This window comes from Botryllus schlosseri, chromosome 14, assembly GCF_051294905.1.
Source record: "Botryllus schlosseri isolate E-star chromosome 14, Bs_hap1, whole genome shotgun sequence".
Taxonomy (NCBI): domain Eukaryota; kingdom Metazoa; phylum Chordata; class Ascidiacea; order Stolidobranchia; family Styelidae; genus Botryllus; species Botryllus schlosseri.
The window spans coordinates 22709470-22728631 of record NC_137249.1 but is presented as its reverse complement, the minus strand read 5'-3'; the positions used below and the strand labels follow the sequence as shown (position 1 = coordinate 22728631).

Below are 19162 nucleotides of genomic sequence, written 5' to 3'. Positions count from 1 at the left end.
TGTTACATCACGCGGCGAATCGATAATAAATCCCTAAATACGGACGACAATTAGAAATCGATTGAATGTTATGTCAATACAAATTCTATGAACCATGAAAAACTAATAATGAATAGCACATGCCTCTGTTGCATACCTGAGCAGAACGGTGCCGTGCGTGACCACTTGGCGTTCTTTTTGCAAAAGATTCGCATTCCCCCCCGTAAGGCATATCCAACATCACACTTGAAAGAGAGAATAGTTCCGATTCGGTTATTTCCGTTCTTTACAACAACCACTTTTCCGTTCAGAGGTGGTTTCGTTTCGTCGCAGCGTATTTCTGTTAAAGGTGATGCTTTAATTTCGAAGTCAGTCAATTATGGCACTAAAATATATCAATAGGCATAATGCAAATTTTTGTAGGGCTGATGAAAAGCTGGGCGTGATGTGATTTTTTCTACCACACCGTCTCGATGATAATGATCCAATGCGACATAGTTGACAATGACGTAGTCGAAAATTGGGCTTTTCACCGCCTAGCTAGACCTTGTGATATTTCAATGATGGATTACGCAAAATCAATCAGGCATGGCGAATTAGTCATACACTGAGAATGCATGGCCGGAAATGGGTGCATTTACCAGATTTCCATTATATCGTACATATGATGTAAATATGGACCTAAACTTTCTGGTACCAGATTTTGCCCTCAGGCACATTTTAGTGGGTGAAAACGAGTAAAATGCACCGATCTTCATGGAGAGATATACCGAGCGTGTATGTTTACGTGCACCACGGTTTTACGCATTTTTCGGGTGGTACACGGAAAATACCCGCAATCCACTTCTAATATATATATCTGTAAGCAAGGGTGCATCGTGTATTTCACTCGTTTTCGCCCTTTTGTATGGGTGTTGCAACAATATTTTGTACTGGAAAGTGAATTATATATGTGATCCAAATTCGTCAGCAACTCTTTTGAATTGTTACGAAAAATATCATTATGATCTGTGTGTACATACCGGTAATATTGGTGAGAATATAGAATCGACTTGATATTTCAGTTGATGTCGGTAATTTCGCCTCGAGAGGATTCGCTCTCGAATATCGTATTCAATTATATACAACACACATCTAAATAGCCTGCATATCTTTATGGCGTCAGTGTGACCAGTGTGAATGGCCATGATTGCAATAATGCAGCTCCGGCGGTTCACCAATCAGAAAAACGGATGAAGAGCACTGGTCCAAATAACATGAATACCATATCAACAACAACAAACGGATATATATCGTGCCATATTTGGACGGCGCTACGTAGGCATTTGGTACTTTATCGCCCTCGCATGGAAGACGCGTAGGCCTAATGGACAAAAGATGAAATAATAATTTATCAGTAAAAGCATCCAAAGGTAAAATCGAAAAACTTATAGCCATTGTTTAATATGAAATGATTGATCAGTTGAATACCTTCTTCTGGACACGTGTTTTCGTTACATACGTCGGTTTCAACGGAATCACCCGAGCAATCATTTTCTTCGGTCTCACTCTCGCATATGCGTGTTCTAATTCTGGCACCGCCTCCGCAGTCAACAGTGCAATCTGACCACGAAACCCATTCTGTCCAGGACGCTGTAAAATATATTTTGCTATTAAGACCACTATACAGTTTTACTATATCAATATAAAAAATAAAAATAAAATTCCGGCTATATTAGGGTTGTCATACGTCCGGAATTTCCCGGACATGTCCGGAATATCACTGTTCAAACTAGCGTCCGGGAGGAATTTCTAAAATATGCAAAATGTCCGGAATTTTGAAGACTTGACGTAGGCTCATAATTGTTTCGTAAATCAGCATAAAACAATATTTTTTGGGAATATTTATGCTGATGCATGATATTTTTCTTCGCGCCGCGCGTGATTTACTATCATATTTATTGATTTTAATATGGAGACTACCACCCTCGCAAAAACTGCAATAAAATATAAATAAAAATAACCTTCATTTACTGGGAAAAGTCTAATTGCAATCTCAATTACAGGAGAACGGTATATTCCTAGAGATCGTTAAGGCCGTTTGAATGCTTTATTCAAAGATAGTGGTTCCAAACGTGGGGGGGGTCATTTGCCTTTATTCTGGGGTTTGTGATTATGTTGAACGTAATCAGCTTCCAAAATAGCCCGTGAGAAAGTCTGGGCAAAGGTGCTGACTTCTTTTAGTAATTAGCTCGTCAAATTTTGATCTTGGCAACGGAACATTTTCAAATTGGAGATGGAGTCGCGATCATAAAAGGTCGGAAACCCCTGGATGTGGGGTGTTTATAAAGCTCTGTGGTGCGCACCGGCATAAGGCTGATAAACAATGTTATCAGTAGGACATGAACATGACTTAACGATGTGCAATTACGCTCCCTGTATTTTCGAACTCATTATCCTCCACCAGCACTACCGCTAACTCTGATCATGTGGGCGGAGAGTAGTATCTATATAGTAATATATGGAACGACCAATATTATTGACAGAATTCATTCAAATAATTTAACGACCAGATGTATGTAGAAACCAGATTCATATAGCAAGCACCCCCCCCCCCCCAGAAGTTGCATCGATTACCCTATAGTGTGGGCTCAAAATCATTGTTTATTTGGGCGGTATGGGGGCTAAAAACATGTACTTTCGATCCCGGTTACACAACACACAGCCGCATACTCCTGAACCGTATCGTGACCACCTCTGGTTTATGAGCAAAGCTTTGCTAGTGTGACATCATAACTCATTTTGAAATTCACTAGTGGGCGCTAAAGAGTGTCCGGAATTTGGGTTGTTGAAATATGGTAACCCTAGGCTATATATACCTGGACAATGTTCAGTGTTACATGATCTGACTTCTCTGGTGTCACCGTCACATTCAATCAGGTTGCAAAGGCGTTTTCTAGATTGAGATCCCTCACCGCATGTGAAGGTGCATTCCGACCATGTCTGCCAGTCAGACCATTCCTCTATGAAATAAGTAACCTCGTATCATACACGATGTACCATTGTGGCCCTGTAGCCAATTTGCCACACCTTCCCCCTGTATATACCTAAGTCGTGCGTGGTGATGACAAGACAGTCCTATGAAGTAGGCTACAACTTTACCAACTGCTAAAATTATTTAGTACAATCGATTCTAGTGGTGTCCATTTCTCTCAACTAGCTTGATAAAAATTAACGCAGAATAAACAAGGTAAGAAATCCATAGTACAGGATTGTCAGCCCTTGGACATTTATTAATTAATTAATTAAATAATTCATTCATTCATTCATTGACTTACAAGATCGTGATGCAATGAAAAGAGAGGACGCTATATATCAAGAACATATACATTTCGGTCTAATATCATAAATCCAAAAACGTAAATTATGAAAAGAATAAATGAATTTACATGTGTTGGTAGGCTTGTTGGCAACACGAATGTTAATGTTTGATGGACCAATAGCTCACGTATCTAATGGTGGAGTGAGTGGTCAAACAATCGCACATACCCACGCAAGTCGGGGGTTCCGACGTCCATTTCCCTTCTGGAGTGCACTTGATGTGAGTCGAGCCAACCAATTTGCGATTAGGATTGCATTTGAAGGATAACTTATCGCCACTGAAATAAGATGCCTTCTTTCCCAAGACAGTACCGTCATCTATCTGTTGTATGTCACTGCATTCTGAAGATATATTTGTAATATGAAGTCGTGTTTAGCATTTGGCTCATGCGCTCTCAAGGTCTTCGAATTGTCGTAATATAACCGCGAGCAGCTTATAAGCTTGAGGTAAAACGCAGTTAGTATTAAGAATGCGACAGAAAAAGGATATCTTCTTCGAAACAGATTAGTTTGATTTAAATTTAATCATATCGTGGCGAGGGAGAAAGTTGGATTTCGAGAAACGTAACGTTAACGGGCCATTTATTTTCCTCTATGGAGCATCACAAGACATTGGCGATGAAGAATTGAATGCCCTGTTAGTAGGGCTGGGCGTAATTGTAATGGTTATAGTCGAGTCGTGAGAGTCTGAGAGACTATTTATTGGAGCATTGAGATTATACGGTTTTTCCATCAAGAGATGTATTACCGAGGAGAATGTTAGTTTCGATATTATCTTTCTTCCGTGTAATCCGTGAAATCTAGGTCGGTTGTGACACAGCATCCAAAACATAGCATATAGTGGCACAAAGTAACGGACGTTAGTAGAAAAGACATTTCTGTGTTTTGTTACGATCAGTCCGTAACATTTTTACAACGCGCAATGCAATGGCCATGTGAACAGACACTTTGAGGTGTACAGAACTTCAATATACCATTGAAAAATATATTCATTATATCCATACTAAAGTACACCCGAATATTTTCGGCCGACACACGTTAGTGCATGGTATAATCGTTAGCGACTAGTACGGAGTTAAGAAGAACATGCATGCATGTTCATGCATATCAACAACCGTATCACCAAATACGGCATGGAAATTCCAAACATCGAAATGGACATGGTCGAAAATAAATATAATACTTTATCGTAAATGTGGTATGTAGCTGGTATTATTTTATTTATGGTCGCTAAAACGTACTTATTTTAACTTTCGAAATCATCCATACTGCTATGATGACGTCATAAAATGTGATACTGGAATACTCGACTCGGCTTCTAATACTCCATATAGAATCGTATCACTCAGCTATTTGATTTTGCCCAGCTCTGCCAGTAAGGCTATCGAATCAACACTACCATTTGACCTTTCCGCGCAATCCTCGAGAACCTAGCGAATAGCGCGGAACCGTTGGATGCCAGTTTTACAAGCAATGATGTATGGCTTACCCGGCCTGACAACAGATCTTAGTAGGAATCACCGACAATATCTCACTTTTCGGGCAACTCTGGAGTTTGCAGGTGTCTCGCTCAAAGCCAGATCCATCACATCCTTCACTTTTACATGATCGCAACCGGGCGCGGTTCGCTGGCCCACAAGTCGCGTCACATTTTGACCACGGACTCCAATCGTTCCACTCTGACAAAGGTGAAATATATATGTCAATGAGCTATAATTTCTTGGATGCAGTTGCGATTGGAAATTTTCTGATGTGGTCTGTACGGATGTACTTATCCTTTTTCGTGAACACAAGTATAGGTTCTGCCTATTTGAACTCCTTGTTCAAGTGGTTACGTTTGTAGACTATACTACTACCACTTCTTAGTGAAAGAGTGTGTAAATGTGTATTCACATCCAAACGGCCGAAAGGGGTTGTGTGGTAAACGAAAGCAGAACCTAACTCAGAATAATATCGCGGTTATAAATCCTACTTGACTACGTGTATACATTTCTACGTTCCTACGTGCATGTATCATTTGGATTAAGATATTGTATTCGATTTGTACTGCGGTATAAGTCTCAGCTATGTTCTGGTGCCATGTGTGTATACTCACACCCGTATATCAAGGGTGGTACAAGGGTGTAAATACACACTCTTTTCGCTAAGACTTGGGCTATTATACTAGACTACTAACGTATACTTATACTACATACTAAAGTGGTCATGTTTTCAGACTAAGCTACTACCACTTCTACTTGAAACTTTTTGGGCAAAACTACATACATTTCACACGTTGTATTATGTGAAGTAAAAAGTATCTAATTTTGTGATAGGCTCGCAAGTAGTTAAGTAGATCGGTCGCGAACGGCTAATTTTTGCATGGGGTAGTATAGGCGGGGTGGTGACCTGCCTCAAAACCCGGGGTGATGACCCCACCCTTTTAGACCCCCCTTGTGGTGGTGACCTGCCATTGTTTCTTATGGGCGCGGTGATGACACCACCCTTTCAGGTATAGGCTGCGGCGATGATATACCTTGAAAACTCGTGTTGGTGACCCCACCCTTTCGGTATAGGCTGCGGCGATGACCTGCCATGGAATGTTTGGTAGTGAACTAACGTTGTGGGTATAGGCTGCGGCGATGACCTGCCATGGCTTGTTTGGTAGTGAACTAACGTTGTGGATATAGACCGCGGCGTCTTTTCGCACTGTGCCTATTGATTCGTACGTAACCTGAATAGCACGCCGACTTTCAGATCGGGTTATTCGCACCTTGTATACCGCTGTTTCGCACCTACAGAATAGTCTGCTGTTCACAGTCGCAACAAGAATCACAAGTATACACATTACACATTCATTTATTACTCTGAAATCAAACTCTTCACAAAAGCACGCACAATCGTATCATTCACTTTTTTATCATCACCAAAATTATTCAAGTATTCCTCGGCTGAAAATCCTTGAGCTCTTTTTATCAAGAATGCTATAGCATGATCTCCACACACATCCCGAGTTTTACTCTGTAGCTGTTTCCCAGTCACGGAAAATTCATCCGGCTCCAGGAATTCGATTATCTGAGGTTTTAGTGGTCCGAAACCTAGTGAATCATGAAAATGAGTATCGTCATCTCTGTACACCCAGTGAGACCCAGGCAAACTCGACTCGTCGTAATTAATGGTGATAGCGAATTTTCCGCTAATTGGTTTATTTGGTAACTGGTCTATCGGATAAGTCCCTAGATATAGACTTTGTGTGTCAGGGTGGTTATAGAGAATATCATTAATCTCAGACAGAGCCGGCGTAGACGGTGATTCCAATACCAACAACATGCTAACACTCCAAATAGGTGTGAAATAGTTTGCAAAACCCCGCAATCGCTGACAACATAATGTCTCGGTCATAGCCATCTTTTGCGACTTGGCGCTACAGGCATCGATCGCTCAAGCGTTGAAATTTTCGTAAGCAGTTTGTCACAGAACTTGATTTTACTCGTAAGATTTAATAAGTAACGAATATTAGACCGTCAGTGTCGGTAACTTGAATAACGATAAATTGTCACTTATTTCTGCTCTAACCCTAATCCTTTGTGAAGTGAACGCTTATTCAAAAAGGTGTGAAATAATTTTCAAATCCTACGACCGCTCACAGGGTAATGCTTCAGACATAGTAATCGCTTACAAGGTAATATTTCCGCAATAAGTTTGTCACAGAGACGGTGATTTAAAAAACCAACAATTTGACACTTTCTGGTGGTCGCTATATGTTTGGACACTTCGGAACAGTCGTTGACTTTGTATGATAAGAATCATGAGAATATTCAAGCAATGTGTCAATTTGTCAACTTGAAATGAAACTCACTACACAAACCAAGTTGATTCGTATTTGAATGTGTTGATCCGGTACAACTCTAATCCTTTGAGAAATCCATTTACCGCGATCTGTTGATTCGAACGTACCCTGAATATTACTGACTCCAACTTCAGTCGCGTCGAATTATTCACACATTCCACGCCGCTGTTTCACACCTATAGAATCAATACCAACTAACTAAACAAGAATCAAGAAATCTCAAGTATACACATATAATAATTGTATTTATTTCTGAGAAATCAAACGCCTAACAAAAACACGCAACTTATCATTTGGCCAACTCTAGCATTAGCAAAAAATCTGGGTATTGTTGATTGAAAACCCTTGAGTTCTTATTATCAAAAATGTTATAGTGTGGCGTCGGAATCCATTCGCGAGATGTTCTATAGGTAAATTGAGGTAATCCAAAATGAAATATCTCGACTTTGACATAGTCTAAATTGAAATAGATTGACAAACATGACTACCAACTTTCCCACAGCTCCATTTCAATATTATACGCACATTGATTTGAAAAAAGTAATGATACCTTACAACTCTATTCGCGATCCGGCTTTTCGTTTGTCAAAGCGACATTTTAACATCTTACCATACTCAAAAGAATTATTCACAACATCACCAAGTGTTAAAAATCTAGTTTTCACTTACTTGATTATATCACTGCAACTCACAAATTTGAATTAATTCATTCTGGTTGTATTCGTATGATCGGTCTTTTTTTTTTTATTCAATTGTAAAGGTCGTTACTGTTCTGAAGACAAAGTAAGCTATTTACTAATCGACACATATACGACTTGACATAAACATATTATATTTTGAGTATACGAGATTTGAATGTCTGAATAATAACCGAGAAATAATTTATCACAATAAAATCCGTACATTACAGCGTAAAAGATGTTGGAATGTCAGCAACTCTGTACGGTCAACCCGATCAACTCGTCATGATCATTCCTGAAATCGACACAAACACGACCACTGACTTGAGTTAACCACAAAACAGCATCAAGTTTTAAATCCACTTGTAGCTTACGGCTTATTCGAATGCTGGTTATGTTTTGTTGTAATTGAGTGTACGGAAATAGTATTACAGCTCGACATCTTACCATCTTACCATATTCAAAGAGTCAACCACGAAAACATTGCCAAGTAAATCCGTTTGTAACTTACCCAACCAACTCAACAGTATCCTTATGAAAAGTAGACAAGACTACGCGAGTAATCACCACAATCCGAAATCCATAGCAAGTTCAGTTGTATTCATAGTCCGCCAACTCGTATTTTGTTATTCAGCTGTAAAAGTCGTTACTATTCTGTAACCTAAAGTAATTACTACTCGGCGCGCACAACTCGAGATTAACATAATATGTTTGAGTATACGAGGTTTGGAAGTTTGACCAACGTAGTTGAGAATTCATTTCTTACAATCGAACGCAGGCGTTATATTGAAAATTATAATGATGTAAACATAAGGTTCGACACATTGATTTGACATATGAGATTTTGTAATGCTCGACCATGACTTGATTATTAAATTATTTTGAATCGCCTGAAATAATTGTCGTCATCTAACCAGACTACCGAAAGTCGTTGCCATCACAAAACTAGCTAAACCCAACTCCAAAGAAATTTTACTCACTCGACGGATATGAAACAGCGTCGCTTAATCGGTCTATATCGTTTTTCTAAATGCAAATCATATCCACCCAGCAGAAAACAATTTTCACTCGCTTGGTAATGAAACCGAAGTCTCCATTTGATATTTTATTTTTGGTCAAATACTTTGCAATGAACACATTTGAGTGGCTGAGCTTTACATCATCAAGCTGTCATCTGTAAATCAAGATTACATCCAACTTGTAACTGTATCGTTTAACTACCAGGTTGCATCAGTTTGCTATTTTTGTCATTCAGTGACTGCTGAACATACCAAACGATACACATTCACTTACGAAATACTGTGTTGATCGTAATTTCCATCATCGTGATAATCGCAGTACATTTGTTTCGAGTTCATAACAACCGACTACTTCTCTATGACATGACGAATTTTTGAAAAGTTAAGCTTAGAAGATTGGTGCATCTCGCAAAAATAATATACCACTCATATTGATACTGTTACTCCATTGACCGGTATTTTCAAACGAGTCGATTTTCAACCATGCAAAATTTAATACTTGAGTTGTCCCGCTTACTATATTTAAATGTAAACTCACCCGTCTTTCAACAACAAACAGTGATAAAAAAGTACACAAGCAAACACAACAAGTTTTACTTTTGTAGGACACTAATTATTATTCCACGCATCTCATTTCACACTAAGTGTATATGAAAGATATTCATGGTACACGAATATATTCGCTCATGCTACGAACATACGCAATGATTGGTGACGCTTTCACACTATTTCGATTTAGTGTAACAAAAACAACAACAACAATTTTCACTCTCTTGACTTATGAAAACAACAGACGAACCTTCATTCAATATTTTGTTTTTGTCAACTAGTTACTTTTTCATGAGACCCCCACTACTCTTACAAAAGTACGAAAGATATTTACATCACACAAAGTAATCAACTTTACTCGATATTCCCACATTACGAAACTAAAGAATGGTTGGTTTGGCTCTACAAACTGTTTCGTTACCTCAAGACCTTTATTGTCTGAATGGTTGTTCATGTGTCTTAAGAACCGAATAGTTCAACACAGCACTAGTATTAACAGAAACACCAGAGTTGTTTACACAAAAGTTGTATGTGTGCAGTATACAAATATCATGTGTAAGTCCAGCACAATTGTGGTATCCATACGAGTTAAGTTAACACAATTTACGACACCGAGGTCGCCTCATCTTTCGTAAGACAACAAACCAAGGCTTCAGGATATGTCCATGTCATAACAATAAATCAGCTACTCCAACAACAGAGTACATATGTTTTCTAGTACGGTGCTTACATCTTACACACAAATCGACCTACTTTGCTAACGAAAAGTGCTGAGTCATCACATGGTTGTCCTCACAACAATACAACTAAAACATACTATCATACAAAATGGTCGTTATAGTTTGCACACCAACGATACATCGTACAAGTAGCAAGTCTCGAGAATCCAGTTATTCAAAGAAACGTGAAAGTGTTTCTACGCCAAGTCGGTATGTTGACGAAAGCATATATTGTAATATCATGATCGATTTACATTCGTTGGTCACAAAATGTCACTACTCTAAATAATTATTTTTTCACTCAAAGCCTACTTGTCACCATTCGTTTCATCAAGCACGAGTTCAAGAAACCTGCTACGACATGAATTGTTATTTTTATGTTGTGTAAATAGGTAATAATTAATTTTAGTAACACTACATCAACATCATCGAGTTGTGCGAATAGATTTACATGTGGTCTTGTGGTTTTAATCGAAGTATACAGCACGGTCTAATGTAGAGTCATCTCTATTGTACAGCAACTCGATAATCGAAATGCATTAAAATTTAAACAACGATCTTGTTTCGTCGCACCAAAAATATGTTTACTATCGCGATACTCTACACAGGCCGTGTAAATCCTTTTCACACTCGTAATAGTATACCAACAGCTACCGGCGACAACGTTTAACAATACCAACGACACCAAACATACGATACCTACCCAAGTAAAATTACCATTTTCACCTGGAGGTCGGTCGTTACCCGAGTAGAAATACCATTATCCTTTGGAGATTTGTCGTTTACCCAGTGTAACAAACCCCTTTTCCTTTGGTAATCTATTTTTTCTCTGGGTAACAATCCTTTTTCACTTGGAAATATATTTTTTCTCTGGTTAACAAACCTTTTTCACTTGGAAATATATTTTTTCTCTGGTTAACAAACCTTTTTTCACTTGGAAATATATTTTTTCTCTGGGTAACAAACCATTTCACTCGGCGGGTCGTCGTTTACCTGAGTAAAAATATCATTTTCCTTTGGAGATCTGGCGTTTACCCATTGTAACAATACATTTTCACTTGGAAATCTGTCGTTTACCTGAGTACCAATACCGTTTTCACTTGGAAATCTATCTTTCTCTGGGTAACAATATCATTTTCGTTTTGAAAACTGACAACCACACCGGTCAATTTGATATTTTTGTATATTGTTACAACGGACAGCGACAAAATATACACCAACAACGACTCCGACACATTTGTCTAATCAAATATTCACTTGCTCTGATGCATCCCATCAAAATCATTGGTTACTCGCATGCAATAACAATGTGCTGTTGTACATCGACATGTATGTTTTCGGAATTGGTGAATAAAGGGGTTTCCGATATGTCCGTGATGTCCGGGTTCGTGCTTTGGATTTTCCAGAGTCAAAATGTTTGAATAAAACACCTCCTCGACTTTGGTAACTGATTGATACACGGATAATGGTGTTCCGAAAACGGATGAATTTATGTTCCCCATCGCGCTGACAACATCGGGTTACTTGTGAGTTTCCTCGGGTCTGTTTACTATATTGTGTCTTTACTGGTCAATACATGTCGCTCCAGTCAGCTGAAACCGGATCACTAACATGAGAAAGTGTGGGGGCCGGATCCGGATATTCACTCATGACCCAACGACCGATATTCAAGTAAACATGTTTCAGACCGTGTTTTGTCTCCATGAAAAATACCTATGCATACACCATCACATCAAGTACGTCACGATTGTTCACAAGTATTTGCGTAAACGAGGTGTATATACAATGTGTCGATGCACAAACATCATGGGACACAAATTCACGTTCTCAAGTCTCATCATGCGCCGACTCTGTACATTCAATGTGGGCATAGATGACACACGACATGATACAATGGATAGTGCATCATGCATACCGATATATTCTCAGTCAAATATGCGAACCATACACAACCATATACCCTGATTTTCGCTGAATATCCACAACACCAACAAATCTGTACATTTCTTTTCCCTTGACCTCGACGATAGAGTTGTCATCCGAATGTACCAATCGAGTGTATGGTTCATCAGGTGTAAAATCCAAATCAAATGTCACCAAGGTATCGTTTTTCGTTTTCAATATTTCCACCGCTGCATCTTGTCTGTGTCGTAAAACCACGGTGTGGGGCCAGAGGATTCTATGGAACGTTACGCGTAGTCCCATAATTACTCGTGGATATAGTCAGGTAACGACAACGTTTTCTCAGTGGTCTGCGTGGGTGCACCGTTTCAATACGTAGCTGGATCAACTAGACCAAAAGTTTCCAACCACGTTTTATAACGGTATGTAGAATTATGAGACAGCACCCTCTTGCGGAGTGGTTAACACGAAATCAGTCTTCAACCCACAGAGACACACCTTGGATTACATTATCTAATCGTATTCGAACTCGAGATTCACACACACACAGAGTCCCTGTTTACGATTTCAATCCGCAGTCACTGCTCACGATGTTTAGCTGGAGTCGTTGTGTGGGAGTAGCAACATCGGGCATATTCATCGCCTGAAAGATTGATAACGATGGTGATCACCAAATACCTAAAACCAGGTGAAACACTGCGGTCTCGGCGAAAAAGTTCCCAGGTTATGACCAAGAATACGCGGGGATTGAGTGAGTAATTGAACTATGCAACCCGATTTTACTATATATCGAGGTCTGGATCACGATGTAAGTCTACCTGAGAATCCAAACAATCTTGCAAAATCAAGGTGTGAACCCGTGAAAAGGCTGTACTCGTATGAGATTCATTTTTCACAAGTTGGGTGGAGGTCGGTTCATACTAAGACCGTGTTACGTCCAAATATGACCGCTTGCCTGTCTCCAAGTCATCTATGCCCACATTGAATATACAGAGTCGGCGCATGATGAGACTTGAGAACGTGAATTTGTGTCCCATGATGTTTGTGCATCGACACATTGTATATACACCTCGTTTACGCAAATACTTGTGAACAATCGTGACGTACTTGATGTGATGGTGTATGCATAGGTATTTTTCATGGAGACAAAACACGGTCTGAAACATGTTTACTTGAATATCGGTCGTTGGGTCATGAGTGAATATCCGGATCCGGCCCCCACACTTTCTCATGTTAGTGATCCGGTTTCAGCTGACTGGAGCGACATGTATTGACCAGTAAAGACACAATATAGTAAACAGACCCGAGGAAACTCACAAGTAACCCGATGTTGTCAGCGCGATGGGGAACATAAATTCATCCGTTTTCGGAACACCATTATCCGTGTATCAATCAGTTACCAAAGTCGAGGAGGTGTTTTATTCAAACATTTTGACTCTGGAAAATCCAAAGCACGAACCCGGACATCACGGACATATCGGAAACCCCTTTATTCACCAATTCCGAAAACATACATGTCGATGTACAACAGCACATTGTTATTGCATGCGAGTAACCAATGATTTTGATGGGATGCATCAGAGCAAGTGAATATTTGATTAGACAAATGTGTCGGAGTCGTTGTTGGTGTATATTTTGTCGCTGTCCGTTGTAACAATATACAAAAATATCAAATTGACCGGTGTGGTTGTCAGTTTTCAAAACGAAAATGATATTGTTACCCAGAGAAAGATAGATTTCCAAGTGAAAACGGTATTGGTACTCAGGTAAACGACAGATTTCCAAGTGAAAATGTATTGTTACAATGGGTAAACGCCAGATCTCCAAAGGAAAATGATATTTTTACTCAGGTAAACGACGACCCGCCGAGTGAAATGGTTTGTTACCCAGAGAAAAAATATATTTCCAAGTGAAAAAAGGTTTGTTAACCAGAGAAAAAATATATTTCCAAGTGAAAAAGGTTTGTTAACCAGAGAAAAAATATATTTCCAAGTGAAAAAGGATTGTTACCCAGAGAAAAAATAGATTACCAAAGGAAAAGGGGTTTGTTACACTGGGTAAACGACAAATCTCCAAAGGATAATGGTATTTCTACTCGGGTAACGACCGACCTCCAGGTGAAAATGGTAATTTTACTTGGGTAGGTATCGTATGTTTGGTGTCGTTGGTATTGTTAAACGTTGTCGCCGGTAGCTGTTGGTATACTATTACGAGTGTGAAAAGGATTTACACGGCCTGTGTAGAGTATCGCGATAGTAAACATATTTTTGGTGCGACGAAACAAGATCGTTGTTTAAATTTTAATGCATTTCGATTATCGAGTTGCTGTACAATAGAGATGACTCTACATTAGACCGTGCTGTATACTTCGATTAAAACCACAAGACCACATGTAAATCTATTCGCACAACTCGATGATGTTGATGTAGTGTTACTAAAATTAATTATTACCTATTTACACAACATAAAAATAACAATTCATGTCGTAGCAGGTTTCTTGAACTCGTGCTTGATGAAACGAATGGTGACAAGTAGGCTTTGAGTGAAAAAATAATTATTTAGAGTAGTGACATTTTGTGACCAACGAATGTAAATCGATCATGATATTACAATATATGCTTTCGTCAACATACCGACTTGGCGTAGAAACACTTTCACGTTTCTTTGAATAACTGGATTCTCGAGACTTGCTACTTGTACGATGTATCGTTGGTGTGCAAACTATAACGACCATTTTGTATGATAGTATGTTTTAGTTGTATTGTTGTGAGGACAACCATGTGATGACTCAGCACTTTTCGTTAGCAAAGTAGGTCGATTTGTGTGTAAGATGTAAGCACCGTACTAGAAAACATATGTACTCTGTTGTTGGAGTAGCTGATTTATTGTTATGACATGGACATATCCTGAAGCCTTGGTTTGTTGTCTTACGAAAGATGAGGCGACCTCGGTGTCGTAAATTGTGTTAACTTAACTCGTATGGATACCACAATTGTGCTGGACTTACACATGATATTTGTATACTGCACACATACAACTTTTGTGTAAACAACTCTGGTGTTTCTGTTAATACTAGTGCTGTGTTGAACTATTCGGTTCTTAAGACACATGAACAACCATTCAGACAATAAAGGTCTTGAGGTAACGAAACAGTTTGTAGAGCCAAACCAACCATTCTTTAGTTTCGTAATGTGGGAATATCGAGTAAAGTTGATTACTTTGTGTGATGTAAATATCTTTCGTACTTTTGTAAGAGTAGTGGGGGTCTCATGAAAAAGTAACTAGTTGACAAAAACAAAATATTGAATGAAGGTTCGTCTGTTGTTTTCATAAGTCAAGAGAGTGAAAATTGTTGTTGTTGTTTTTGTTACACTAAATCGAAATAGTGTGAAAGCGTCACCAATCATTGCGTATGTTCGTAGCATGAGCGAATATATTCGTGTACCATGAATATCTTTCATATACACTTAGTGTGAAATGAGATGCGTGGAATAATAATTAGTGTCCTACAAAAGTAAAACTTGTTGTGTTTGCTTGTGTACTTTTTTATCACTGTTTGTTGTTGAAAGACGGGTGAGTTTACATTTAAATATAGTAAGCGGGACAACTCAAGTATTAAATTTTGCATGGTTGAAAATCGACTCGTTTGAAAATACCGGTCAATGGAGTAACAGTATCAATATGAGTGGTATATTATTTTTGCGAGATGCACCAATCTTCTAAGCTTAACTTTTCAAAAATTCGTCATGTCATAGAGAAGTAGTCGGTTGTTATGAACTCGAAACAAATGTACTGCGATTATCACGATGATGGAAATTACGATCAACACAGTATTTCGTAAGTGAATGTGTATCGTTTGGTATGTTCAGCAGTCACTGAATGACAAAAATAGCAAACTGATGCAACCTGGTAGTTAAACGATACAGTTACAAGTTGGATGTAATCTTGATTTACAGATGACAGCTTGATGATGTAAAGCTCAGCCACTCAAATGTGTTCATTGCAAAGTATTTGACCAAAAATAAAATATCAAATGGAGACTTCGGTTTCATTACCAAGCGAGTGAAAATTGTTTTCTGCTGGGTGGATATGATTTGCATTTAGAAAAACGATATAGACCGATTAAGCGACGCTGTTTCATATCCGTCGAGTGAGTAAAATTTCTTTGGAGTTGGGTTTAGCTAGTTTTGTGATGGCAACGACTTTCGGTAGTCTGGTTAGATGACGACAATTATTTCAGGCGATTCAAAATAATTTAATAATCAAGTCATGGTCGAGCATTACAAAATCTCATATGTCAAATCAATGTGTCGAACCTTATGTTTACATCATTATAATTTTCAATATAACGCCTGCGTTCGATTGTAAGAAATGAATTCTCAACTACGTTGGTCAAACTTCCAAACCTCGTATACTCAAACATATTATGTTAATCTCGAGTTGTGCGCGCCGAGTAGTAATTACTTTAGGTTACAGAATAGTAACGACTTTTACAGCTGAATAACAAAATACGAGTTGGCGGACTATGAATACAACTGAACTTGCTATGGATTTCGGATTGTGGTGATTACTCGCGTAGTCTTGTCTACTTTTCATAAGGATACTGTTGAGTTGGTTGGGTAAGTTACAAACGGATTTACTTGGCAATGTTTTCGTGGTTGACTCTTTGAATATGGTAAGATGGTAAGATGTCGAGCTGTAATACTATTTCCGTACACTCAATTACAACAAAACATAACCAGCATTCGAATAAGCCGTAAGCTACAAGTGGATTTAAAACTTGATGCTGTTTTGTGGTTAACTCAAGTCAGTGGTCGTGTTTGTGTCGATTTCAGGAATGATCATGACGAGTTGATCGGGTTGACCGTACAGAGTTGCTGACATTCCAACATCTTTTACGCTGTAATGTACGGATTTTATTGTGATAAATTATTTCTCGGTTATTATTCAGACATTCAAATCAAGTATACTCAAAATATAATATGTTTATGTCAAGTCGTATATGTGTCGATTAGTAAATAGCTTACTTTGTCTTCAGAACAGTAACGACCTTTACAATTGAATAAAAAAAAAAGACCGATCATACGAATACAACCAGAATGAATTAATTCAAATTTGTGAGTTGCAGTGATATAATCAAGTAAGTGAAAACTAGATTTTTAACACTTGGTGATGTTGTGAATAATTCTTTTGAGTATGGTAAGATGTTAAAATGTCGCTTTGACAAACGAAAAGCCGGATCGCGAATAGAGTTGTAAGGTATCATTACTTTTTTCAAATCAATGTGCGTATAATATTGAAATGGAGCTGTGGGAAAGTTGGTAGTCATGTTTGTCAATCTATTTCAATTTAGACTATGTCAAAGTCGAGATATTTCATTTTGGATTACCTCAATTTACCTATAGAACATCTCGCGAATGGATTCCGACGCCACACTATAACATTTTTGATAATAAGAACTCAAGGGTTTTCAATCAACAATACCCAGATTTTTTGCTAATGCTAGAGTTGGCCAAATGATAAGTTGCGTGTTTTTGTTAGGCGTTTGATTTCTCAGAAATAAATACAATTATTATATGTGTATACTTGAGATTTCTTGATTCTTGTTTAGTTAGTTGGTATTGATTCTATAGGTGTGAAACAGCGGCGTGGAATGTGTGAATAATTCGACGCGACTGAAGTTGGAGTCAGTAATATTCAGGGTACGTTCGAATCAACAGATCGCGGTAAATGGATTTCTCAAAGGATTAGAGTTGTACCGGATCAACACATTCAAATACGAATCAACTTGGTTTGTGTAGTGAGTTTCATTTCAAGTTGACAAATTGACACATTGCTTGAATATTCTCATGATTCTTATCATACAAAGTCAACGACTGTTCCGAAGTGTCCAAACATATAGCGACCACCAGAAAGTGTCAAATTGTTGGTTTTTTAAATCACCGTCTCTGTGACAAACTTATTGCGGAAATATTACCTTGTAAGCGATTACTATGTCTGAAGCATTACCCTGTGAGCGGTCGTAGGATTTGAAAATTATTTCACACCTTTTTGAATAAGCGTTCACTTCACAAAGGATTAGGGTTAGAGCAGAAATAAGTGACAATTTATCGTTATTCAAGTTACCGACACTGACGGTCTAATATTCGTTACTTATTAAATCTTACGAGTAAAATCAAGTTCTGTGACAAACTGCTTACGAAAATTTCAACGCTTGAGCGATCGATGCCTGTAGCGCCAAGTCGCAAAAGATGGCTATGACCGAGACATTATGTTGTCAGCGATTGCGGGGTTTTGCAAACTATTTCACACCTATTTGGAGTGTTAGCATGTTGTTGGTATTGGAATCACCGTCTACGCCGGCTCTGTCTGAGATTAATGATATTCTCTATAACCACCCTGACACACAAAGTCTATATCTAGGGACTTATCCGATAGACCAGTTACCAAATAAACCAATTAGCGGAAAATTCGCTATCACCATTAATTACGACGAGTCGAGTTTGCCTGGGTCTCACTGGGTGTACAGAGATGACGATACTCATTTTCATGATTCACTAGGTTTCGGACCACTAAAACCTCAGATAATCGAATTCCTGGAGCCGGATGAATTTTCCGTGACTGGGAAACAGCTACAGAGTAAAACTCGGGATGTGTGTGGAGATCATGCTATAGCATTCTTGATAAAAAGAGCTCAAGGATTTTCAGCCGAGGAATACTTGAATAATTTTGGTGATGATAAAAAAGTGAATGATACGATTGTGCGTGCTTTTGTGAAGAGTTTGATTTCAGAGTAATAAATGAATGTGTAATGTGTATACTTGTGATTCTTGTTGCGACTGTGAACAGCAGACTATTCTGTAGGTGCGAAACAGCGGTATACAAGGTGCGAATAACCCGATCTGAAAGTCGGCGTGCTATTCAGGTTACGTACGAATCAATAGGCACAGTGCGAAAAGACGCCGCGGTCTATATCCACAACGTTAGTTCACTACCAAACAAGCCATGGCAGGTCATCGCCGCAGCCTATACCCACAACGTTAGTTCACTACCAAACATTCCATGGCAGGTCATCGCCGCAGCCTATACCGAAAGGGTGGGGTCACCAACACGAGTTTTCAAGGT

At 38.7% G+C, this 19162-nt stretch overlaps 1 protein-coding gene across 5 annotated transcripts in view; it reads right to left on the bottom strand.

Moving 5' to 3' along the window:
• The window catches only part of LOC145456592 (uncharacterized), a 65000-nt gene that overhangs the window by 15806 nt on the left and 30032 nt on the right, over positions 1-19162 (bottom strand). For 4 of the 5 annotated variants that reach the window (XM_080334727.1, XM_080334726.1, XM_080334729.1 and 1 more), the window contains 5 exons: positions 4875-5018; positions 3508-3681; positions 2838-2981; positions 1450-1611; positions 137-319 (listed from right to left, as the gene is read on the bottom strand). In XM_080334727.1, the coding sequence (XP_080190853.1) occupies positions 137-319; positions 1450-1611; positions 2838-2981; positions 3508-3681; positions 4875-5018 (807 nt within the window). The remainder of the gene's footprint in view (positions 1-136; positions 320-1449; positions 1612-2837; positions 2982-3507; positions 3682-4874; positions 5019-19162) is intronic. The other variant, XM_080334728.1, reaches the window with a different exon arrangement.